The sequence below is a fragment of the Motacilla alba genome, chromosome 19 (assembly GCF_015832195.1).
Source record: "Motacilla alba alba isolate MOTALB_02 chromosome 19, Motacilla_alba_V1.0_pri, whole genome shotgun sequence".
NCBI lineage: Eukaryota > Metazoa > Chordata > Aves > Passeriformes > Motacillidae > Motacilla > Motacilla alba.
In genome coordinates, this window is record NC_052034.1 from 109,544 (window position 1) to 136,110 (window position 26,567).

The window sequence follows — 26,567 nt, forward strand, 5'->3', positions numbered from 1 at the left end:
TTCATCAGCACCTATCTCTGCTCTGCTCCCCAGACCTCACCCTGTACACTCCTGATTTCTATCCGTACAACATGCTGTAAGGAAACTAACTTCCATCAGCAATGACTGCCAGGGAAACAGAAGCAGTAAGTAATAGGTCAGATTGGTTTCAAGGAAAAACTGCACAGTTTTGACTTTGTCTATCATCACTTCACCTTTGCTTGTCCCAGAGCTCTAAGTAACAGGGAGTTCCCAGGGACACTTCAAGACACATCATTATTCTCTAGGGAAAAGGCTTCCTAGGAACAGCCTTTAGAGCTACACCTCTTTGTAGATAGTTAATAAGTAACAAATCTAGATTTTGTTTTCAAAATCAAGAGGAATCAATAACTATCATATTAAAGCTCTTACAAAATTGTCCATGCTATAAAATAAATTGCAGGTGTTTATTAGTCTTCAAAAGAGTTGATAAAACAAAAACAACCCCAGTCACTTGATAAATTCCAATAAAAGGGACACACACCCAGAGCCAAACTTGCACAAGGGTTCATTCATCTCCTGTAAATACTTCACTAACACAAAGTACACCTTATCATCGCTACTCCACATGCTTTTCATTTTACAGAGGTGCTGTTTTGTTGCTGCTGCTCAGCCAGTGCCTGCTGGAGGCGCATCCTTTTCCGGGAATAGTGCTGCCAGTGGAGGATCTGCTGCTCATCAATGAATTTGGCACACTGAGCATTGACCAGTTCTTTGCGGAAATGTTCATACTGGAGCAGCTCCAGCATATGCAAACATTGAGGATACCTGGGTTAAAATAAACATGCGTTAATAGAGGTTTTTACAAGGGACACTGAATCTCGATTCTCCAGTACTTCTGTGGGTTGTTAGTTTTGACTCGTATGTCTTTTCCCAAGTGTGAAACCACTTCAGCATGCACACTGTGCGTTGGTAACTGCAGCAACAGGCCAGGAAACAAGGAATGCAATCCCACTAATAAATGCACATTCCTGCTTACTTAGAGTATCTTCCCCAATGGCTTGGGACCATCCATCCATCCATCCAACAGGCTTTACAAGGCCTGCTGCCAGAGCCCAATTAAAGATGACCAAAACCATTTTCCCAAAAACGGAAGGAATTTGCACACTTGCAAAAAACACAAAATCACCCTTTGCCTCATGTAAGCATCAGTAATGCAAAACTGATACTTACTGCTTTTTTACCCTAATGCTCAATAGTTTGATTTTAAACCAATTGAAAGTGCAGATTAAGGCTTTAAAGGAAGATTCTATGCAAAATTAATGAAATTTTTATAATTTGGCCCATTGTTGCTACATGTGGACTATTTGAAACAGGAAAATCTACACTGCATATAACCATGATTGTTCATAATCAATGTTGTGGGGAGGACAAAAGTAACATTACAGGCAGAAATTAAATCCTAACATGCTGCTGTACAGTGTGTAAAATGAAGTAAATACCAAACCACTAAAATGCAGAAACTTAAGGGAATTTAGCACTTACTTCAGGTATTTTGCATATTCAGGTTCTTTCCAATAAAGTAAATATTTAAGATAATTTACAAAAGCTTTATCTTTGAAGTAGCCTCTTTGTGCAAGAACTGAAATAAAATCACAAACAAGGAATTGACAGTTACAGATGGGTGTAAAATATCAGCACACTTGAAAAAAACTACAGTCAAAACTTTCTCATTACAATAAAATTTCAATAATTTATATTTGACAAATTAAAAAAACACAGGGCAAGACATGATTTTTATGTCAACAAAATACTAGGCTGGTCTCATCTCCCTTACAATTTGTATCTTTCATTGAATGGAACAGCTTTTTGAAACAAGAAAATTGTGACTGTAGCATCAAAATTAGCAATGAGTTATGTGTAGCGCCTAAAACTATTCACATCAGTAAAATTCTGTTTTCAGATAAAGGAATGCTGTTAATTTGATATTATTTTTTAATAACAGACTGGAACTTGTTATTTTCTTCCTCCACCAAATAAATGCTTTTTTTTTGCATTCTAATCAACAAAAGACTTTGCATTTTAAAAAATCTACCTGTTAAACAAATTATTAAGACTACTTTTACGCTGTGAAAAACCCTTTTCTTTGTTTAACTGTCTCTCCAATTACCAGTAAGAATAAACATCACTACGCTACATTAACTCGTCCGGGTCCTGGTATTTATTTAAGTACTCACAGTTGAGGTAATTTGGATTTGCCAGACATTGAACAAACTCCAGCTCCAACTGGAATCGAAGTCGATTTCCTGTATCATCTGATTCAAGAAAAAGAACAGTAAGAATTGGACCCACACAACAGATTGAAAGTAATCCCGGTGGCTGTGTCACCCGGGACCAAAGTGGGCCCACGGCGGGCGGCAGCGAACGGCTCGGTGCGCGGCCGGGGCAGCCCGGGACAGGCCTGCGGGGCGGCGGGCGCAGAGGGGCCCCGCGCCCGGGCCGCGGCCTCTCTCAGCCGGCACGGCCCCGTCAGACCCGCCGCTCTGGGGGCCTGGAGAGCCCGGACAGCGGCCCACGGGGCCCCGCACCGGCCCCGCACCGACCCCGCACCGGCCCCGCACCGGCCCCGCACCGGCCCCGCACCGGCCCCGCACCTGCGTCCATGTCCGGGGCGCGCACACCCGACGGCGGCGAGCGCGCCGCCTGCCGCCAGCCCGGCGAAACGCGCCGCCGAGCACCCTGGGAACGCGGCGGATGTTGCCTAGCGAAGGCGGCGGGGGCGGGGCTATGCGGAGGCGGGGCTATGCGGAGGCGGGGCTATGCGGAGGCGGGGCTATGCGGAGGCGGGGCTATGCGGAGGCGGGGCTATGCAGGGGCGGGGCTATTCGGAGGCGGGGCTATGCGGAGGAGGGGCTATTCGGAGGCGGGGCTATGCGGAGGAGGCGGGGTTTTGCGGAGGAGGCGGGGTTTTGCGGAGGCGGGGCGGGGCCGGGTCGGTCTGCGCTCCGTTCGTTCCCGTTCCCGCTCCCTCTCCCGTTCCCGGTCCCTCTCCCGTTCCCGTTCCCGCTCCCGCTCCCGGCCGTGTGCCCATACACAGTCCTTCTCCCTCGGCTCTGGACACGGACACGGACACGGCGCCCCTCGAACCCGTGCGGGCCGTTTCAAGGGCTGGGTTTCCGCGCCCTGCTCGGAGCGCTCCCCTGGTGCCTGCCCTGCGAACTCTCGGTGTCGGGAGCGCAGCACCGCTGACACCGTTCCCTCACTCCCCGGTGAGGAAGCAGCCCCTGCTGGGTTACAGCACCAGGGCATCGACTAGCTGCTCCTGGGAAGAGAATTCAGAGATCCCACTATCCGAACAAACCCCACACTGAACATGGCTCTGTACAAATTCCTCCCTTCTCACGGTGCTCTGCTGCAGCTCACGGCAAACCCCAAAGAACTCGGAAACTGTTAAAGCACAAACCCGTGTATTTTTTAAACGAGCAGCGTTCTGTTCTACATCAATCGCTCTGTGCTGGCGGCGTCTCTCGGCACCGTGCTGCGGCAGCCTGCAGCCCCGCAGCGTCTCCCATTCGAGGGGAGAACAGTGAGTGGCAGCAGTGGAAGCAATCTCTAAGACTTACCTGAAACCCTTCTGATTTCTTCCTTTTTTTGTTGTTTAATTATTTTCAATTTTCATTTGTTGAAGTATTTTTGGCATCCAACATAGCAATTTTCTATAATACTGTATTTTCCTATGCAGTATGAATTTTTCCCTGGGAATTGCATTACAAAAACCATATAAAAAGGACCCGTGCATAGTTTTTTTCTTAATTAAAAAAAGGTTGCTTTCTTAGGCAACATTTTAGTGGTTGTAGAATACTACTATTACTATATCAAAACATAACAAGTCACTCCCCAGTAAACATAGACTTTGAGCTAAAAGAAGAGATCAAATAGATCCCATGTGTCTGCACTGCTATTCTAGAGCAGGATTTCTCTCCCAAGAGTGACTTCAGAGGAGAGAATCCTAAAAAAGGATTGGTCACAAAAATAAATTACTATGTTGGTTTGCCGGAGTTAAATCAAACATCTCAATTCTTGCCCGTCAAAATTAGGAAAAAAATTGAAAATCAGGATTTTAGTATATGAGATTTTATAGTATAAAGTATTTTATATATTAGAAAATTCCCTAAGAAAAGTTTGATTTTTTTTGTTGTTGTTGTTGTTTTGTTTTGTTTTTATATGTCAGGTGAGTCAAACTTGCAGGACATGTGTTAATATAAATGTGAGCCAGAAATTTGTCTTATAGAAGCAGGATGACATTGCTGCCTCAGTTTCTCCTTCCATAGAGACTAGACTGCTATCATTGCTGTTGCCTGCCCAGAAATGTGATGGTTTAGGACAATAAGTTTATCTTAACTCATTAGAGCCGGCATAGAGACACAGCTCTTAAATGAAGCCACTTCTGGGACCGGAAGCCACCAAGGTTTTATGAGACACAACAGAAAGTAAAGTCTCATCTGGCATGCTGCTGAATCTTGGAGGTGAACACTGAGGAAATGAAATGCTGCAGAAGATTCCTCTGTGACACCATGGTGCAGTGCATTTGCACCAGAGACAAAAAAGGTCCAGCAATTTCATCACTGAACACTGATCAAGTGAGATGAAACAGGGAAGTGTTCCACACCAGCGCATGAAACCCACAACATCCCCTCTTGTTCACCCCCATTTAGCCACTGCTTTGGAACAGAATGCAAACTGATACTAACATGGACATTTGACAGGATTTTACCCACAGAATGCAAGACAGCTCCTGTAGACTGGAGAGCATCCTCCTTCCAATATGGTTAAAAAACAGAGAGCAGAGCATGCATTATGTTTTATATATAACAAGCCAGCACAAAGTCTGCAATTTTTTTACTCCAATGCTATAATTGTAATTCAATAGAAACAAAATCATAAGTTTTCAGTGACTAAAACAATTGTCAGAATATATTTAATTAAAGGCTTAACTCTTCATGAAGTTCTCTTTTTTGAGGTCAAGAAACTGGCAGGTAATGTGCATTTCAGAAGGCAGCCAGTAACAGTCATGGTGGAACCACTTCAGATGCCAAATACCATTCAAGCAAGCTGCAAATTGGATGAAATAGTGTAAAAAGACCGGTGTATTGAAGGCACTGGCACAGGTACTTCTGTGACTGTGGTGCTCCTCCAGCTTCAGACAAACACTACAATTCAAAGATAAATTCAAGGTTAAATGTCATGTGTCAGAAAGCATTTTATATTTTTCATTAATAAGTTGATTAAAAATATCTGAGGGCTTCTATTAGAACACCTGGACAGCAGGAGCAAATACATTCCTATGTTTCTGATTTCTGACCATGTAGCCAAGGCAAAATAGTGAAGTAAAATAGAAATTGCCTCCAGAATAATAATTCCTTAATTGAAAGGCTGTGTTAACTTTGTTTCTGGTGGAAATTTGATCTTCAGCTGGCTTTCTAAAATATTTACTAAGACCCAACCCAAGTTATTGTTCTCAAAGAATATCTCACCAAGGAAACAACAATAGATTAGATTTGGTATCTGGAACATTCAGTTCTTTCAAGAAAATGGTTTGTCTATAAAGAAAAATTTTATGAACATTTTAATGAGGCTCACACTCTGGCCTGAAACAGCTTATGAAAACTCACTGAAGTGCCATGTGCCAAATAAGACTGGGAAATAACCTTGTGTGAGTAAATAAAGCACTGAAGTAAACTGGGGAAGGATAACATCTTTTCTCTGACAGAAGAAACAGTCTCTTTCTTATGGCCAGAATCTACAGTAAATGTAAATCTACATTTACACCATAATAAATGGGCAACTATTGACTAAGTGCTCTAGAAAAACCTAAATGGGCAAAAATAGCTTCAGTATAGTCAGTTCTATTTTAAAATAACTACCAAACATTATATTAAGCACTGAGGGCAGCGTGGCATGCCTACCTTTACTCCGTGCTGCCAAAGGTAAGGGCTGTACTTCCCTCAGAGTTTCTGTGCCAAGCAGAGGCAGTCTGAGTGCATGGCAAGCCCTCTCTGTGCCACAGACCCTTCACTCGGGGGCCAGCAAAGATACACAAAGGGGAAGGTCTGACCCTGAGGAGCTGCCACTGGGATGATTCCGCTGGGCAGAGGAGAATCAGCACCCTGCCATTAAACCACGCAGACAAATGCTGAGCCTAAGTCTTGCAGCAGACTGGGGGCCTTGTGGTGCAAGGCATAGAAGTGTTGAAAACCTCTCAATGGCACAAAGAGATTGATCAGACTTGTCTGAAGTCACACATTTATTCACCCACACTGGAAAACATTGTGAAAACTCGGGTCACTTGATCCAAGGGCTCGGGATTCATTACCACCCACCTCTTCACACATTTAGCACAGACACTTAGGGGGAAAAAAGATGTGAAGTATGTAAAAATGTATACAATATGTCACTACTACAAAGGAAGAGGCGGTATGTTAAGGAACCACTGCTGCATTTTGCCTAGGTCTGATTCAGTGATCTATTTCTTTTTCTGGGCTGATTTTCACCAACTGTCCAATTCCAACTTTGCCAGCAAATGTTGGGTTTGGCTACAACCAGGTTATTGCTATTTCAAGTGGCAACACACCTCAGCTGGAAAACAAAGGCTGAAGAAGCCAAACACTGACTTCAAGAGAGAACAGAGCGCAGCTGGAATGCACTACTTGCTGCTCTGAACCCAGTGGATGACACCAACAAATCCAAACCACTCTTCAGATTGGGGACCTCTGATCATGTAGAGAATGCTGAAAGGTTTTTCTTCTCTATTTCACAGATCTCGATGCTCAACAACATGGGCAGGAAATATCTTTGTTCTCCCTTTGTAGGTTTTCTTGTAGTTTGGTAGTTCGTTCACACACTGGTACATGACCAAGCAGGAACCCTGTGCAACACAGCCCAGATCACAATGCTGCAGGCTTGGGACACTCAATATTTGCAGAAACAGCATTAGCAACTTGATATTTTGGTAAATTGGTATTTTGAGAGCAGAAAGGAAAAGCCAAGGATCCATAGAGAGTGGGCAGAAAATAAGAAAGCTTTAATTTAGCTCCTTAGAGGCAGCACTGCCAGCTGTGCTGCCAGCTGGCCAGCTGACAGACTCACTGACCACAAGGAATCACACTCTGCCCTCATATGGTAAAATGGGAACTGCTTGCTCACTCAGGGTGGCTGAATAACTCACCCTGACAAAGCCCACACTGACGATCCTCCCATGTTTTTTTTGGGTGATGGGGGTGCATGTTTGACAGTGGGGGCAAACGGACTCTTTTATGCCACTACCTTAGGACCATCACAACTTCTGCATCTAAAACAATATTCCTTTGATGAGCAACAAAACAACTGCTATATCTGTTAAGTTTCTATGATACTTGTCCTGCTGCTGAAGGGGCTGCAAACCAGACCTAGTCACAAAGCAATCGTCCTTGCACTGTCCACTGCAAGTAACGAGTATTTACTCAGGGCACCAGAACAGGAAACCATGCATGCTTGCTGCTGAAGAAAAGCCCATCTGTGCCTGTTACATTGGAAAGTTGGTACAACATTAATTCTTAAAAACTGGTTGTGTTTCTTAAAGTCTTATAATCCTTTACTCTGAAATGAGTAAGACAGTTCGTAGGGTATGCCACCTGATTTGGTCCCACCTCCTGAACATCTTCAGAGATGAAAACTTGAGTTATCACTTAGCTGATGAAAGAAGAGAAACCACTGATATTCAGGTCTGAAGACACTTGAAAGTGGTGTCCAAATCTCTGGTTTGCATTATTCACTACAGCATGTACCTTCCTGGATCTTACTGGGGCAACACTGTGCTACAGTGGAAGCTGATGCAGAAACAAGTGGTCCACTATGTTACACAGGAGGGGAGACAGTTCTGGAAAGTTTCTATTTGCCAGGCTCTAATTATGCAACCCACCCATTTAAATTAAATATGAATCAATCACAGGATGTCATAAAAGTGTCTCCAAAAGAAACTGCTATTGTTAATAGCAGTACAGAGAGGTGACACATCCAATAATTCACAGTTATAATAAACTCAACCCTCTATTACCCCACATGCACAGTTCCCTGGTCCAGCACTCCTGACCCTGAATCACCCTGTGTGACTATTGATGAAAATAGCGTTTGCTTCCTTCTTGTCCAGCAACAGAGTGAAGCTCTTCACTGGCTGAGGTGAGGGCAATCTCTTCCCTTCAAGAAACTTTCAGAATATTCTTTTCTGCGAACAGGACAGTGAAGTATCTGTCCTACAGCTTTTAGCTGGAACTGGTTTTAGAGGAGTTTCAGTCTGCATGAACTGAGATAGCCAAGCTCAGTATCATCTACCCAGGCAAGCTCCCCTGTATCTTACTTGTCAGACAGAGCAGAGCAAGCACCATGTATCTGGCAAAACTAACACGTTCTCACACTGTGAAGTCCATCAGAAAGCAGAGGAAGTCCTTTTCTCAAATTCATTTAGATACCTAAAGATGCAAATCAGCATTAAGTGGTGACTGCCAAAGGACAGAACATGCTCAACTGCTCCTGGTTTCACTTTCTTCAAAACAATACTGTCATAAGTTTCAGGTGGTCACAAATATTCGTGAGCAATATCTCATCTGCCAATTCTTGGCACTAGAACTGGCCTCTTCCGTAGACAGACTCTGCAAGTGGAAGTGTGTTTATCCACATGCTCCACCATTCCCTAGAAGAAGTGTGAGGCTGGGGAGACAGGGAGCCATTGGTGGCTCTTGGGAACAACATTCAGCAGACAGTTTATGGTGCTTACCACCATGAAAGAGCATAAAAGATAAAGGAAATAATGGAAAGATAATGGAAATAAATTCTTAAAGCAGTTTTCTGCTCAAAAAGCACCTGGTAATTTTGTGGATAAATATTTCCCTCACTTCTAGATAAAAATGTATTTTTCCAGTTCCATAAAGAAAATTCACATTAATAACAGAACTACTGAATATCCTAAACACAACACTATGCTATATGCCAGATCTTCTACACAGAATTCTACAACTTAACACCTTGCACCCATTATCATGAGGTGGGAAATCACTATGGCTGCAGAATTTTACCCTTATGTCCTCACAACACCTTGGTGAGGTTGATAGGTTCCATAACGTTTTCTTTAGGAGGGGAAATAAGCACAAAGAGGTGAACTGACTTGCATGGGGAAACATGGCAAGTCTGGAAGCAAATCCCAGGTCATACCCACAGATCTTTCCACTGTACAACAGTACTTTACCTCCCACCCACCTCCATCCCCAGGGCTGAAGGAAAAGCATCCATGTACCACTGACAAAATACACCCAGCCCAACACCAATCATTCTGTAGATTACTTCTGCAACAGAAATGGCATAATTAGGTTACAAACTACTTTTGTCACAAGACACGAATTCCAAAGTACACAGGACAACTCCCACTGCTGTCAGCCAGCACAAGCACTAAAATCTGGGCCCCTACATTTTTCCCAGCTCATCAGTTAGAGCCTTCTTCATGTCTTGACTTCACTCAAAAATTCCAGAGTTAATTAATAAGGCACATCAGGGGCTAATTCAGGAACTTCTGCAATAGATGTGAAGTCCCAAGGGCCACTGGTCATCTCCAGGCTGGCACTCGGAACACACTCGTTTGCATGTGAAATCACACCTGTGACTGAGGGAAAGGCTCCCTGCCCTCTAATTGCCACAGTGCAAGAAACACAGAGCCAGCCTAAGTGCATCGTTGTCCGAGATACCAGCTGAATCATGACCATCCTGGAATTACGTTAACTCAACCCTCAATAAAGGTGTCTATACACATTGAGATTTGGGAGTGAAAACAAGGCAAGAGAAAGCGTGTTGGATGTTGACTTGGAAGGATCCCACCACATGGTTGAGGCCCAACTAAAACATAACACAGCATAACATCACGTACCCCTTCTTCACTAGACAAGTGACAACAGGGATTTCTCTGTACAGCTGCTGACTTGTAGATATAAGGAATAGGTAAGGAATGTTCAGCCCCGGCCTGAGTGCAATATTCAGTGCTAATGATTTACAAGTACATATCAGTGATATAATAGTTCAAACCATTTGATACAACAGCCTCCCCTCTCTTTATTGAAAGTTTGATAAATCCTAATCCTTGACCTTGACTGGAAGTACAATGGATCACTCAAACATATGATCCTGACACAGAGGTTGTATAATTGCAAACACTTCTGGCTCCAGCACAGCTGGAGTAAGATTGGGTTAGTTCAAGCTTGAACTGATGTGTGACTGCTGGAAGGCAGCAAAAACCCAACACTGGATCTGAAGTGGTGGTGAGACTTTATACAGGATTTTAGGCAATAGGGAGTACTGAGGGTACTTTCCTTGTTCAACACACGAATTCTTCACAGCTCATTGGTTTCTTGTGCTGTTTGCCCAGGCTGGGAATGTGTCCAGCTGAAACATAGGTCTTCCCCATGTGTTGATGGCCAGTGTGACACAGAAGACTCCAATGATGTTCATCACTATTCCAGCTTTAACCTGTGAGGAAAAAAATCCAAACCAACAACAATAACCAAACACCAGCACAGCAAACTGCAGCAAGACCTACTCTTGTACATACACAAGAAAGACAGTCAAATAAATCACAGAAACAGCCACTGTATCCACTGCCTTCTGCTCTTGCTTAGGTGGAGATACCAGGGAAAACACTGTGCAAAGTCTTTGAGCACTCTCCTATGTATATAACCAGTTGAGGAGCTTTAAGGCGTGTGTAACACATCGTTCTTAGTAGTTAGAGAACAGCTTATGCCCTCTTCAAGTACCCAGTTAGAAAACCAGTAATGTTTGTGTGTTCCGCCCAGAACCTGCCCTGTGTGGTCTGGCAGAAAATCAGAGGACCAGAGCCAAGGGCTACTGATTGCTACCTTCTGCTTTCAGCTCCAGTGGAGACAAGGCTTCAGACACTCGCCAAAGCCCCAGAACACTGCAGGGCATGCCTGGACTTTAACCCTTCAGGTTTCAGAGATTTATGATTTGTCAGTTTTTCATTTCACTTGGGCCAATCTGTATGTCTGCCAAAGCCCATGAGAGAAGTACTGTTACTTCAGAGATGCAAATTTTCATCACAATATTAATGCTGCAGAAGAGAGTGGCATAGAGTTGCAGTTACAGCCCATAAGAGCTCCCCAGTATTTGGAAATACTCTGCAAAGAAAATTAAACTCTCACCATATTTCAGGAAGAAAGCAATGGAGAATTTCAGATAAGAGAGAAGGCAATTATCTTACCATATCCAAAACATGGAGGTGGCCGTAAGAAAACACTATTGCATTTGGTGGTGTTGCAACAGGTAGCATGAAGGAAAATGAAGCACTGAGAGTACCAGGCAGCATAACATACAAAGGGTGGATCTTGACAGATTCAGCCTGCAATGAAACGGAGAGAATATCACTCTGGGGGTGCTTGAAAAGAAAAGCATAAAGGATCAATCTACCTCAGACCAATGAGATATATAGACTTATTTTGTTTCCTTGTATTACATTACCAAAATAATTCACACACATTTTATTCTGAAATTCACATGTACTTAAAGATAACTTGCTGTTGTTTCCTGTTCAATGATACTTAAAAACAAGGTTTGATTCTTTCATGTTGTTTGTTTTGCTCTATGCTATAATTTAGATTTCTGGTCAAATATATCCAACAATCTTTTCTTTGACCTCGGACCATCCTTTTTCCAGGAATGGAATTATAATTACTAGGCACATGGAGTGACACTCTTAGACTTTACATAAACTCTGTGGCACTCAAAACTTAAGTGCCAATTTAAGTCATTAATAGCTCAGTACCTTGATTGGGGTAATTTTGCTTTGAGGAAATAGTCTAGAATAAAGTGTTTGTCCTTTTCTAATTACAGAACAAAGTAACCTATTTTTCTCTTTATGCCACAGTTTTGGTTCTGCTCAGAAAAGGCAGCAAAACTTATCAGGTTTTCCTCCCAAGTTTTAAAATTGTTCTGGGTTCCTATGAGAAACTACACATTCCTAATAATCAGGCCTAACACTTTGAGTATTTTAGCACAAAATGTGAAGATGAATAATTCAAAGGCACCATCAGAAAGTGCTGGGTTTTGTTTTGGTTCAGGTTTTGTGTGTGTGTGTGTGTGTGTTTTTCCAGTTCTAAGTTGATGGTTCAAAATAACCAGAAGTAACCGATGTTTGCTGAGCTGTATTGAAAAAGTGACTGTCACTTCACCCTCTCCAGGGCCAAGGCACACACCTTACAAGAAGGCATGACCTGGCTTCCTTTTAAGTACACTGGAGCAACATCCAAGACAATGATTATAATATTGCTTTGCCACCCAGTTTAACTCTGATTCTCCAGCTGACAGGGTAACAGGATAGACGGAATCTTACCAAGGATGAAAAGACAGGCAGGAAGAGGGTAGCTGTGGCCACGTTACTGGTGCATTCAGTGAAGACAGCTGTAATAATGGAGATCACTGATGCAATGGCCCATGGTGGGATAGATCCCAGTGGAGTCATCTGACGACCCATCAAGCTGAGAGCCCAGAGTTCTGCAAGAAAGAAAGTGGGTTTCAGTGAGGTTTAGAACCCCTGACTCACAAACAGGGAAGCCATGTTATGGGCAATATTCCTGACAAATAATACTAAAGGAGTCCTGAATTACACAAACACCATCCAGAAAAGTACAATTATCTGTCACAAAAACTAAAAAAAATTCCTTGCCAACTAGACACAAGACTGAATCCCACTTTTCTGATTCTTCCAGAAACCAGATACTTGCTCACACACAGGTTAAAAAATTATGGTTTTCTTGCTGAACAAGAAAATTTTTCTGAGGTCATTGCAAATACTTAATGTATAGCCCAGAAGCTTCTTGGCACATTTTCCTAAGGTTTCTGAAGGTTATGATTCTGTATGAATACTCTGTTGTAGAAACACAGGCAGTAGTTGATACAAACAGGTTACAAAATCTCCGACTTTATAGTTTTTAATGCTCTGGAGCTTTAATAATGGATGTCTGTTGTATGTAGATGAATGTCAGGGCCAGAGCTTTAACGTGCCCCACGGTTTAAACCTAATTAGCCACAAAACTTAGATGTGAACATGACTTTCCCCAAAACACTGCACTACTGATAGCTAATGCTTGCTTTGATTTAGATGCATCTTAGCAGTGATGAAAGAAAAAATATGGTTCACCTCAAGATTCCTTCCTGTTCTGGGAATTTAGCTGCCTTTCCTGCGAATTTATGTCCACAGCATCAACCCAGGATTTTCTTTCTGACCACTTCAGCAGTGGTTTTGCTTTAAGTCTGAAGATATATACCCCTAAACAAACCTCAAATGGTTCTGAAAATCTGACAAGTGCTATCTATACTTCTACTTTTCTAGCCAGGGCTGGGATTGGGATGATTACAGAAATAAGAAAGGATGCTTTTCTGGACTGTCCAGACAGCAAAGATCCCAACCTACTCAGGAGTCTCCAAGAGGTAAGATAAATTAAAGAAACTTTAGAGAACAAAAATTTCTGAAGAAGACTCACAAGCATTCACCTCTCCCTGGTTTTTGCTAATTTAGATCTCCTTTCAGATCTGAACTTTGCTACTGGGTTTGGCTTTGGGTGCATGCCCAGTAATACAGGACTAGATAACAAACCAGGGAAGTTTGCCTTTAAGTCAGAGAAAAACAGATGTCAGGACATACTGCGCTTGCATCAGCCAAAGCAAAACCTCCTCCCAGCAGCAGCACAATGCTCCAGGGCATCTTCCTTTGAACCACATTCCAGTCTAGCAGCGGGGCTGATAAAAATTTCTTTTTCTTATCTAAAGTGAGAAATAAAAAGTAGAACATGTTTTAGGAGAGCGAAGACACTTTGTCTTCCGTTCTGTAAGATACCAGTGGGCAGATGCACAGCACTGAGAAATCTGCACAGGGTGAGGGTAACACACAGGGACATGGACTGTGCCCCAGCCCTGCCCAACCAGGGAGGTAGGTGAGATGCTCTAAAGAACTGCATGCAAATCCAGTGCATGTTTCTGCCTTGTTAGCTGAGTGGGTTAGATGTTTCCCAGTACTACAGTCCCTCTTTTAAATACCTTCTTCAGTCTGCTCAGGGTCAGACGTGCTTGAATTCCAGGCTATGCATTTGGGCTTATGAGCAGGAAGGACAAACAGTAACAGGGCAATAAACATAGCAGGAACAGAATCAGTGATATACCTAATGAAGAAAAGAGAATACAGGTTAGAAAATGGACATCCTTCTCCTAGAAAAGGGCTGCCTTCCAGCATTCGAGTCACTGATCTCTGCCATCCCATTTGGGGCTTGAGCAAAATGGGTCATTAGCTCATGTCTGAAGTCTCTCAGACCTGCCATAATTTAAACACAATAATAAAAGAAACAAGCTACAGTACGCATTAATAAATAGAGTCCTGGATGACAACTCATCCCTCCCGGAGCAGGGTTCTTTCTCTGTGCTGAAGCCAAGTTTGAACAGTTGTATCTCAAAGACAGACACCTAAAGAAATGGCCTGAATGATAGTCCCGATATGTATTTTATATTCCTAACATGCCATGCACGAACACTACACAAAGAAGCCATTCAAAGCACAAAATCAATTTTCCAGTGAGTTCTAAGCTATTGGTTAAAGGTGATATTACCAAATATTCAAACATCACAGGAACTGATTGGAGCTCATACAAACAAAATACCAAGGTGTATGTCAGTGTGACTGAGACCAAGATTACAGAATTTTCTCTTCTTTTAGGAAGTTCAGCTTGCTCCATGTCTCAGTCTCCAGCCTTTTCACTGCAGCACAAACTATCAAATCATGGATGATTGGCAGTGTCATGTGCAAGCCATCGGATCAAGCCCAACAAACATGTGAAGTCAGGTAAAGTTTGAATTAATGACCCCACATTCAAAATGGAATGTATGAGCAAGGGAATCTGATTAATAACCAAGTGGGTAAAAAATGGAAAAAAACCCTAAATACTTACTTTTCTCCTCCTTTGAAGAGTATGCCAGCCCAGCCTTTTACAAAGCCTGGGTTTCTGGAAAACCACAAGACCACCAGCAATACAAACAAAAGGAGGACATTTATTTCAGCATAAGACATAGGGCCTAACTTCTTCATTTCTGCCTTCAGCACACCGTATGCAGCTTTTTCTTTGGCACTTTTCTCTGTCCGAAAGCCCCAGTTTTTTTTTAAGCTTTGAAAAAATGGAGAAAAAAAATACTGTAAGTATGAACATATTAGAGGGATCTAACATCCTTATCACTCTGCAGCTGGCCCTCTTGGGGACAGACGCAGACCACAGCAGAGGCCATAAATAAAGAAACTACAACAGTGCCAAAGTATTTTGTGGGGACACACCAGTCACCAGTTCTCACAGAAGAATGTGGTCTATCAAAGGATGGCAATTTGGAGTAACCCAGGATGAAAAAGTCAGGTTTGAATCAATGGCTGCAAACCTGCTGTGCCAGCTCTCCTAGGGCTGAAATTCACAGGCGAGAGATTGAAAAATAAAAAGGCAATTCTGTCTGAAGATTAAGAATGTATATGGCTTTTGCCTTAATATACCTCCCATGCACACAAAAGGTTTCCAGACCTCAACATTTTTGTGAAATGGACCTGCTCTCCGCTACAAAATTAATAACTTGTCACTGCATTTGTTTTAGCCAGATGTCTCAGCAAGCTGATCTGCATTAACTTACTGAGGGGTTTATACAATATGTAGAAAAATACTCACTTGAGTCCCATGAAGGAGCACTGTAACCAAAGCCAAGCTAGCACCAACATCAGGACCATGTTTGGGAATGAAAATCCAAACCAGGAAGCAAAGTCCACAATATCATTACTGTCGGGGTATAACCTGTAAAGAAATTATTTTCTGTATGAATGTTAAAACATTTAGCAATCTAGCATCCCTTTAATATGTGCTAGTGACAATTATGCATGTAAATCTAGGACAACCATTACAAGCAATCACAGGTAACATCCACAGCCTAATTTAAGTCATGGGAGAAGGCAGCCTGATTTCAGAGCAGAACTTAAATGATTGTCAGTTTTTCCCCGTGCTTTAATTTGATGCATATAGGAGCTTATGTTGATACTTGGAGTCTCAGTCAGACTAGCGTGGCTGAAAGATCTCCCATTCATTCTAGACACCTGTCACTTCTAACACCCCTGTTCATTTATCCCAAAAAAGGATATTTTTTCCTTCCTCCCAACTCATTCTAGTAAGACAGCAAGAAATGTCTTCCCTGATATTAATACCTGTACTTCTGCTGCCTTCAACAGATGAAAAAGTTGCTTGCTGGCTTGAAAGAATGAAGACAGTATTTTAAGAAAGGCAATTTTTGTTATTCTCTGTGCTTGCCAATAATGATTGGAGGAAAAATATCAATAGCAAACTTCCAGCTGGGTGTTAAAACCCACAGATAATGTAGCAGCTAAGGCTGAAGTACTTGCAACACAAGGAAGTAATGTTGGAAAAATTTCCACTGCAGATTGGGTTCCATGTAGATCAGTTCCCAACCTCAGTTTTGCAATGACAGAACAACACAACTGCACAGTTTCCACAGCCACAGCATGGAGGAACAGTGTTACGGGAGAGGCCAAGTTCCTTCTAGCTCTCTTCAGTGTGCTTATGAGTAGAGTTAATCTACATTCTTCTGGTGCTCTTTACTGCAGCTCCTCTGGATGTGCTGCATTTCAGTTGAAAAAGAGGACACAGAAGAACCAATATCTCATAATCAACCACCTGCATGTTGATTGCCAAGAAGTATTTCCAATTTTCTCAGAAGACCTTAATTCCATCACTTAGCTTCCTTTTAAAAGATGCTGAAGCAAAAAAAAAAAAAAAAAAATGAGGCCAAACACCTCATACACATTTCTCAGTCTCAGTTCCTGAGCTAATTGCTTGAAGTTCACAACTGAAATTGTCATCTAAGACCAGTCGACTGGTCACACAAACAGTATGACAGTGTAACTAAAAGCAGCAGCAAAAATTACTTACTGATTCATCTGGCCTTTCAGTACCACATTTGGTCCTGTTCCAGTAAGCGTTGCAGTTCCTCCAACGCTGGCAGCATAGCATACACAAAGCGTCATTCCCTTGCATATATGCTTCCTCGTTTTCTTTTCCTCAGAAGATCTGGGGTCATCAGTGTCTTGTTCATTGCTGACACCTAGACAGAAAGAAAATTATTTGCCTCAGGTAAAGTTGGAAAGGCAGAGAGTTCAGGATAGGGTCTGTAGGCTTAATGCTTCCAGTTTGTATGTACCATTTATTTTATTTAAAAAACCCGCAGATATCTCCCTAAATACTTCAGACTAATGTTCATGAGGAGCAGAAGAAAGAGGCTGATGGACTAGGTTTACATGATCCAAGGATGCTGTTGCCCACATCAGTGCCACAACTCCTCTTCAGTAATGTCTTGTTTCACAGAGAGGCTTACCACCAGCCAAATATTGTAGTCACTGAAACCATTCCAATTCCACAGCGAGAACCCAACTAGCTTTAACAGATGCGAATACAGGCAGGGAAAAAACCCAGTGAAACCCAAATTCTTGCTTGGCATGATGTCAATTTACAATAACCACAAAACTTTACTGCTGTGTCCGTTGTTCCCTGAGGTTAACACTCTAATCTTGAAGTCTGACTGGACTAATGGAGCAGGACAAAGAATCTATGGCAATTGCAACCAACTCAACAATATCAAAGGGTATTTTTTTGCACACTCTTATTATCTTCACTACACTTGGAATCTGATCTTTAATCATATTTAATAACATAGCCCTGTGTAACAGCACAGCAGAGCACTGAAATGAGAGGGTCTGAATTTGTGCACATATTTAAAATGAAGTGAAACCTATTGTAGAACCACATCAGTGGCAGGGGACCTCGAGGAATCAAGCATCAGGGTAAGATCACACACAAGAACAGTTTGTCTACTGCGAGTCAAATTACACCAGTTCCTCTTTTCCATGTGGCTTTTAAAGTAGTCCTCTTTCTTCTCCCCCACATACCATCTGGCCAATAAAGAGATGTTTATTACCCTATAACCAAAATAGATTGTGTTTATATCATTTTTTCAAATAGTCCTACAAGGCCTAGAACCTGAATCCCCACTAATAATCTCAAGATTTAGAAAGTGGGATGCTGGGGGTTTGGATGGTTATTTCCCACAGGATATGCTCTTCACTTCCCTAAACAGGCAGTTAAGTCTAGGGAAACTGGGAGGATGGCTCCAGCTTGAAGGAAAGAACATAACAACCTGTCTGGGTTCTAGCACTAGCATACAAAATGGCAGCCATCAAAATTGAAAGCTATTTTGTAAAACCTAAATGTCATATATTTACAGGATTTCAGTCAGGTTACCATCCTCTTTCCTTGGAAAGGGTACACAGCACTCCTAGGTTGGGGAGCTGAGTGTAGCAAGTTCAGTAGCATCAGATTATTGGTGAGCAGGCCCTTACCATGCACTGCAGTGGACCCCGATGTGTTCTTTTCCTCCAGCTCAATCACTGTGTTTGTTTGCCCAGTTGTTTGTTCCACCATGGTCACATCATGCTCTGTGCTGTCCAATTGATCCAGGACAGCATGGACAATGGGAACCATCATGGCAGTGGTGGCTGTGTTGCTTATCCACATTGACAGGAAGGCAGTGACTATCATAAATCCCAGCATCAGGCTGAAAGGAGAGAAAGACACAGAGGAGAGAGGAAGAAAATGAACAGATGCTGCTAGGCACTATAATTTGGAGAGCAAAGCCCAGGCAGGGATGTGTGCAGCCACTAGTACAGAGCAGGGCTAGACTCCCTCCTAGGACAGTTCTGCCACATTCACTGAAGGAATCCCAGGGCATAATTAAATCTGTCATAATTTTGTGCCCAATGGCAAGCCTCTAAAATTTAGTCAGATGCTAGTTTTGGATAAAGTACAAATAAACTGCTCCTGTTGCTAGACTTCATTTCTGGAAACTCTGTGCAAGCGCAGCTAAATTGGCTCTTGAAGGATCCTTTCTCTGCTGACTGTTAAGTATCATCCCTAGGCCTTTGCTAAACTAACAAGAAGTAAGGAAAAAACAATGTAATACTCTTACAGTGCAGGTTTCACCCCAAGAATCAGAAGGACCTTCAGTGCAATCCTTTTGTGAAGATTCCACTGCTCAACAGAAATTGCGACAATTAGCCCTCCAACGAAGAGCATGTTTGTGCTATTTAGGTACTGCAAGCACACCTGTAAGACAGAGAAGGTAAGTCACGCCAAAATACTTGCTTCACTAGTACAATTTGCCTACCACCCTCTGAAATCCATGGACTGGACTAAGCCCCAGCCAACAAGAGGCAGCTGCTGCCTGCGAGTCCATGCAATTTCCTGAACCCTCGATCTCCTGTGTAACTGCTGACTTGCCTGTGCAGGAGCTCTTTGTGCGTCATTGTGCAAAATGACACCAGTTTCCTAAAATGCAGCTGGGGGCTCAAAGTATGGAAGGTGCTGGAAATATTGAGCTCCAAAAGAGCTTTCTCAGCACCATCAGCAACCTGCCTTTACCAACTTGTTGGGCAGAAGTGAACCTGGGCTACAGAACCCGAATACAGCCTGTGCCCTGTGCCTCCAGCACAAACAGCCCAGGCAGATGTCTGGGGAGGACACAGCAGACCTGCCGGCACCATGGGACAAACTCTCACAAAGTTTGTCCCATGCATTTTGAGATCTCCCAGAAGACTGCCAGCTCTGCTTTCTCTTTCTCTTTTTGATGGGGAACGCACAATCTGCTGGCACAGTGGGATGCTCTCCAGCAGGATCTGCATCCAAAACAGACCCTCCCCTCTACCACTCAAGCCCCCCACTGTTAGCAGTTTGGGCAAATGTGTAAGTAGTTCAGCATCTTCCCATATAAGAACCCTCAACACTAATACAGACTTGTTGGCTAAATATTGATGAGGGATCAGAGCACTGGTTTTCTCTGTATCAGACCTGGATTGCACAAGTTCCTTACTTTTTTAGAGGTCTGAACTCCAAGCAGAGGGAAAAATACCACTGGCATGAGTGAGGTGACAGCCAGGGGGATCACTTCAGTGCACCAGTACACAGCCATGATAATGATGATGTACGCACATCTGGCCTCCTGCAACATAATAGAAGACACATTTAAGCATTAGTAACAGTTTCTAAAGATAAGAAACACATTGGTAGCTCTTACAAGTGGCTCACACACTCCACTGTCTGTAGCTTAACAAGTTATGCAGTTATGCTGAATGAGGACTTAAACTTGTGCTTTTAAATCACGTTCTGAAGTCACTTGTATAAAAAGATCTTTTTGACCAAGAAGACCATAGTGTTTGCTTTAATACAACCACACAAAATAAATGCTGTGAGAAAAACAAATCTTCCACCACTAGGTAAGTGCACAGTTTGCCATGCCTCTTGGTGGCTGAGGTCAGCAGATTTTACATCTAGGAGCCAAGAACTGCAATATAGAGTTAATTTTTTTTAATGGATGGCCAAATTTCCCAGTGTGGATGATTAGCTTTTCTGAAATTCGCAAGTCTTTCATGTATGTCCAGTAACACAGTTGAGCTCAGAAACTATTTCACTGAATAATTGCACATTAGAGGTATTAAACTACTTTCCCATATCATACTGTCCCTACCTGCTAAGGGGATTCCTGGTTTAGAATTGCTGTAACCTGTCTTTTTGGGCTGTTGACCAGGCATTTCTGTATCCCAGCCTTTTGTGGTTTGTACTCTAAAAATTGTCAGAAGAAGCAGGTATTCATTAGCTAACAGTGAACTGCCTGAAAGCTGAAGTCGGTGTTCTGTAGTTTACTATTTGCTCCTATTTAGGGCATGTGTTTATGGGATTTTACTCTAATACAACAAATGTGACTTTATTGCTAAAATAAATGGTTTGACAGTGACACTTAAAAACTGACACCAGGTGATATTAGTAAGGAGGGCTGTATTTTTGTTGAGAAGTTTAAGAACCAGAAAACACCTTCTGTAAGTAATGAGAATTTTTTTCCCTCATGTTTCCAGATTAATTACAGCACAAGTTTTGAAAAGAAAAATTCTTCAGAGACAAGAAGCTATCAGGCAGATCCTGTTGAATTCTCTTCCTTTATAAATATAAGGTCAGCTCATGATACAATTCATGCTGTACTGCAGTAATGCAGGGGTAGAACTGACTGTGGTTAATCTGTTGCTAGTATGAAAGACAGATAAACAACTCTAAGTGAATAAAATTCAAAAACCTGGTTTTAGAGAGTAGAGAGTAAATAATTTATGTGAAGTTCAAAAATACAGCCATGCTTATAATTTAACTCCAGCAACTGTGGCCAATTCAAACAACAAAAGATTTGGAATTAAATATATACTTGTATTTATACCTATATATATCTGTAATTTATGGAAACAGTCACAGAATGTCTCTTTGGTGTTTCTGTGCAGTTGACACAAAACACAGTGACATGCCTCCTGGCTGAGAGATGAAAAAGCAGTCGCTGACAGAAATATTGCCTTCCCATTGTGAAACATTGTCATTTCTTATGTTAGACTAATGACACAATATGCCTACAAATAATGGCAAAAGAAGAGATACTTAATTTTTTTGGAAATTATCTTTCCTAGTTTTGATCAAAGTAGAGCTTAACAGTCAGGAATTCCTCATTATATAAAGCACCACCATTCAACTGAAAGGCCAGGATGGTATAACTTAGACAGGTAAACAAGAAGGGTGGGCAGTTTGGTTTATAAACACAGATAAAATTTTCCCATACTTTAAAACAGACTGAGCGATACAAGTTGCTCAGAAGAAAGGCTGGTTTTGGCATTAGAATAGCCTCCAAAGCTCTAGTAGGCTAAAATACTGCAAACTGAGCTTTCACACTTGGTCAAGAAGGCTCCAAGGCAATAAAGTCCAAACTTCCCTGGGTTATTACAATTTTATGCGGGTATAACTCCACTGAACTCAAAGGAGTTGTGCCATCGCCATCCCTGGAGTAAGATGGATGAATTGGAGGATATGGCATTTGAAATCCTGACCAATTCATACAACACAACGCTGACTGCATCAGGATGGAGAATGTCACCAAGCAACATGCTGGGAGTACCAGACCCTCAGCACAGAGCTGGGGGACGCACTCCTGCCCTTCAGCCCACTCCAATCGCTACGATACAATGCAGGACAATCCCGATGCCGGCCAGCTACGCACGGGCTCGTCCTGGCCCAGGATGAATTGCATCTATTGGCACGGCGGGTTAGGTGCCACCGGAGCAGGGCCGGGGCCGGCGGAGCGGGGTCACCCGGGGGGCAGCAGGCCCGGAGCCGGCTCCGTTCCCGCGGGGCCCCGCAGGCTCTTACCTTCGAGGGCACAGCGAGCGGCAGCGGCAGCAGCAGCAGCGGCGTGAGGAAGAGGACGGCGAAGGAGCGGAACCTCAGCAGGGGCTGCAGGCACGCCGGGGCCATGCTCTGTGGGGCGACACCGTCAGGGCGCGGGCAGCGCCCGCCGCCGCCGCTTTAAGTACGGGCGGGAGGGACGGGAGGGACCCGGCCGGGGGCGACACGTCCCGCCCGCCCCGCCGGGGGCCGCCCCGGGCCGAGGACCGGGGTCGAACGAGCCTCCCTGAGCGCCCCGGCCCCGCTCCGACCCGCCCTCCTGCCGGGCGCCGGGACACGGCGCGGGCCGGTCCCGTACCCTCCCTTACGGCCGCCTCCGTGCCAAGGAGAGCGGCTCAATGGCTGTGTGTCAGCTCCCAGCGCAGCCGGAGAGTGCTGTAAGGACGCTCTCCCTGCTCACAGCGCGCACAGAGCGGTGAGGGCACGCACAGACCCCACAGCGGGCCGGACCGAGCTCCGAGCTGGGCTTTTCGGGAGCTGCTGGGGACGCCAAGGGAGGATCGTCCCTCGCTCATTCATTCACACCGTGCTGGGGACAGACCGAGCTCCTTCGGGGAAATGGAGAGTTAAAACCACAGTGGGGATCTCCCCAAAACAAAGGTCTGCGCAGGCATGCATGGCTGTGTTTTGCTATTATTTTGAGAGGCATTGTACCTCTGGATCTGGGTTAAAAATAACCCAGGAAGGTTAACTTGAAAGGTTATTTTTGACGTTGTTGACTTCAGTGACTTCGTCTACAGCGCAGCCTTGGAATCCAAAGGGATGGCCCTACTGATGGTGGCCAGCACGACTGAGTGGGCAGAGAGGGACAACTAGACAGAGGACAAACAAATGGTTGACATTTTAGGTTTTGCTTCTGGGATGGCAACGGCCACCTGAAATTGAAGTCAGCAAAAACCGTATCTCAACAATTTGATCCTGCAGCCTCTTAATACAGTCTTACCAAGCAGTTACTCACAGAAATAAAGAATTTCAGATTCCACAGCAAGTAATGAGGGAGCTCTGACTACAGCTTGCACTCTTTGTCCTCTGCTGACCAAAGGAACTTGAGTGACAGAAGTTCAAAACAAGACACTCCAATGTTACTTTTCATTTATAAAAGCAGTGAATGCCCACTAAGAAAAAAAGTAGCCAACCGGATCTGGACAGATTCCAAATCTTCAAACCTTTCGGAGCAGTCCCTCTGGGTAACTTACCAACACAGAGGAAACACACTTCACACCAGCGCAAAGTCTAGCAGAAAGCGGGGAATTGGCCAAAACTTGAATTCCTGTGGCCTGTCTCCAATGAAAAAATGGTTCCTAGTCAAAAAAAGAAAAAAAGACTAGAAGCACTTAAATAAGAAAATGCAAGTAGTTCACTCTAAAGGAGTTGTTCTAAGGTTAACTCTGATAGACCAGTGCAAATATGATTTGTTGTTTTCTTGTCTCAATAAGATACAGTGAAGAAAAAAGAACGTAAAGAGAAAGACAAAAAATGTGTTGATACCTTTAGATGGACTAATCTTGTGAAAGGAGACTTGCTTGCTGTACCTGGGGATGAGACATGGGACTCCATGGGCAATTAAATTAGTTAATTCATGCCTCAGTCCTTTTTTTTTTGTCAATACAGAAAAGGGAATCAATATTCCCTTATTGTGCATAATTCTTGCAAACTGGCCTTCATATCATTTGATGATGAGCTTCCTTTCCACAGTGCCGAGGAGAAGACAGACAAAGTTTTGGCTGCTTGCTTTACAGAAGATGGATAAAAGGGAGGGTCTGACAGCTGGATAAAAGGGAGCTGCAGAGAGCCTGAGCACTTGCAAAACATCCAGGAGGAGTTTTAGGTGATCCAAAGAGCATTCAAACAAAAACCTCCCACAGCCTGAAATTCAGCTGATGCTAACTGAGCACTAACTGCACACCCTCAAGAAAAAGGAATCCTTTTCTCTAGTCAGTATGTCTCTGAACATAGTAGAGGGCAATAGCTTTAAACAGTGCTTTAGAAGCAGTGGGTAAAACTAGCTTTTGGTTGCAGACATCATTTAGAAGCAGGAGACTGTAGCATCCTTACATACCCCAGTGTTGAATAATGTACTTTTCTTGTTTTTCTTGATAGTAAGTTTCAAATCAGTTTTCAAAGGAACTCAAATTTTGAGTTACAAAGAGGCTTAGGCATGGGTAGTGATGTGAGGTGGAACCAGGAGCTGAATCAGGTCTCTTGTACTTGAAATCCCTTTTCCTGGTTGCAAGATACCATTTCCCCCATTTGCTGCTCTGCTGCCCTAATAAACCCAGGTGTTTTGAAGCATGTCAAGAATCAAGGGTTTGAGTAACAGAGCCAAGCCCATCTTGTGGCTCACTGCCACCAACCTTCCCTGGCCTTTGCAACGTTTCTCAGCTGGTGGCTCTGGGGTTCATTTGACAAGGAAAGCAGAACATTTTTCTGCTGTTCATGACTGAATAGGTTCAATGAAGTGCTCAGTGAGCACTAGAGCCAGCTCAAGAGACTGGGTTAGTTATGGCTGAGCAAGAAGCAGATGTGGCAGGAACAGCCGCACCTTTCAAGACAGCAAATGCCTAGATGACCTCGACAGCATTGTCAAACCACGTGCAGAGTCTTGCAATCTTTTCTTTTATACTTCAGATACCAGAGTCAATGATGTGAGCCATGGCCAAGAGTTGCAGTCAGAAGTGGGACACTGCTGAAGACAAGTAAAGAAAGGTTGACCTGTATTCTTTCGTAGAGAAAGGGACTGAAAAACAATCCCACGTAGAAAGTAGAATTTCCAGGGTCAGTCCAGGTAGAAAAATTGTAAAATACAGATTTTTTATAGTTCAGTTCGTTCCTGAGAAGCTGCTTTTCTCATATATTGCACTCTCTACAAGGCAATCATCCCGGCTACTCCAGTTATTGGAAGATAGGAATGGTCTGTAATAAGGTGGCTTTACAGGCAGAAGCTGTTTCATTTAATTACAGACAGACATATTTTCTGCTTCTAATTCAAGTGCTGCCCAAGCACAGAAGTACAGTTTACTTGTTCTAAACAGTCCATTTGACCTAGATAACTGCTACTCCCAAGACAAAAACTCACATTCTTTTTAAAGTTCTTTCATGTTGCAAGCTCCATGCAACAGCCAGAGGTACAAAAGTTTTAACAAAATAAAATTAAACAAGGACTGTAAGTCGTATCAAACTTGACACTGAGAAACAAAAACTAAAACAACTGACCCTGAGATATTCTAGGATGTAGCAGAAAAAGAATGTTTTCTACTTGGGCTTTTGAAAGTCATATTTAAAAAAATAACCAGCTCAGAACTTACCTCAATCTGATTCCTGCCTTCAAAAGGTGCCTAGAAGAGGTCTTGTATGGTAATGTTATGCACTGGAAGGTTTACACAGAATTTAAATAGAAAGAGTTATTACCAGCATTCAGAGAAAACCACTCCTTCATTGCTCTCCATTTTCCCTCCAGTCGGTCCTTCCCAGTTACTGCCAGTCCACTGTTCTGTTTCAGGAGTAGCTTTCAACTAAGTTCCCAGTGGAGCATCTGATATTTTTCCAGGAAAAGCTCTCAAGACTCTGAATAAACAGTCCTTTCGGCACAATCCCCATGCCCAACAATGTTCTAAATAAAAGCCCTCATTATGAATTTTGAGTCAGTGGGGTTTTCTCAGTCAGTGTATATTGCTGTTCAGTCTTTCTTGACCTAGAATTGGTGTTTCCCATATAGTTTGTGCCCTAAAGCCCATTCAAGTGCTGTGCAGGCTAATGACTACAAAAGAAAAAAGATCCAAAAGAAAATCACATTAAAAATTTGATTCAGAATTGGCAGCTCTGTAACCTCTCCCTTAGTTGCCATCTCATTAACATATTTGTTCAAAAGCCTTTTCTCTGCTTCATTACATAATTTGTGTTACAAAATCCAGATAAACATTCATTATTCCCAGATCTAAATAATGGCTTACTGCGCTTCCTTTTTCTTCTTCTTTCATTTTTCCCAGAGATAAATGGGGTACAGAAGGGGCTTGTTTAGATGGGAAATGAACCACACCAATTTCTGAGAAACATCTGTGGCAGCTGTTGTCTATGACATTACGCAAAGACTAGTGAATGATTCTTTCTGATACTCCTGCAAAGTGAAAGAATTAATATTAGTGCCCCTACTTGACAGAGTAAGGTTAGTTAATA

The 26,567-nt window shown here is 43.1% G+C and overlaps 2 protein-coding genes across 2 annotated transcripts; both read right to left on the reverse strand.

Annotated features, from left to right (window-relative positions):
• Positions 1-404: 404 nt before the first annotated feature.
• Positions 405-2,744, reverse strand: MED31 (mediator complex subunit 31). Its single transcript, XM_038158334.1, has 4 exons — positions 2,613-2,744; positions 2,196-2,273; positions 1,504-1,600; positions 405-786 (listed from the first exon to the last, which is right to left on the reverse strand). Exons 1-4 carry the CDS (start codon positions 2,620-2,622, stop codon positions 594-596), a joined length of 378 nt encoding a protein of 125 aa, XP_038014262.1. The 5' UTR covers positions 2,623-2,744; the 3' UTR covers positions 405-593.
• A 7,320-nt stretch (positions 2,745-10,064) lies between these two features.
• On the reverse strand, positions 10,065-24,956 carry LOC119709942 (solute carrier family 13 member 5-like). The gene is given in 15 exon segments (XM_038158330.1): positions 10,065-10,503; positions 11,252-11,389; positions 12,380-12,522; positions 12,525-12,540; positions 13,691-13,809; positions 14,083-14,204; positions 14,985-15,197; positions 15,738-15,860; positions 17,007-17,178; positions 18,470-18,684; positions 19,096-19,232; positions 19,996-20,124; positions 22,359-22,466; positions 23,591-23,695; positions 24,937-24,956. Coding segments are annotated over 13 exon segments (1,761 nt in total). The 5' UTR covers positions 22,464-22,466; positions 23,591-23,695; positions 24,937-24,956; the 3' UTR covers positions 10,065-10,374.
• Positions 24,957-26,567: the final 1,611 nt, after the last annotated feature.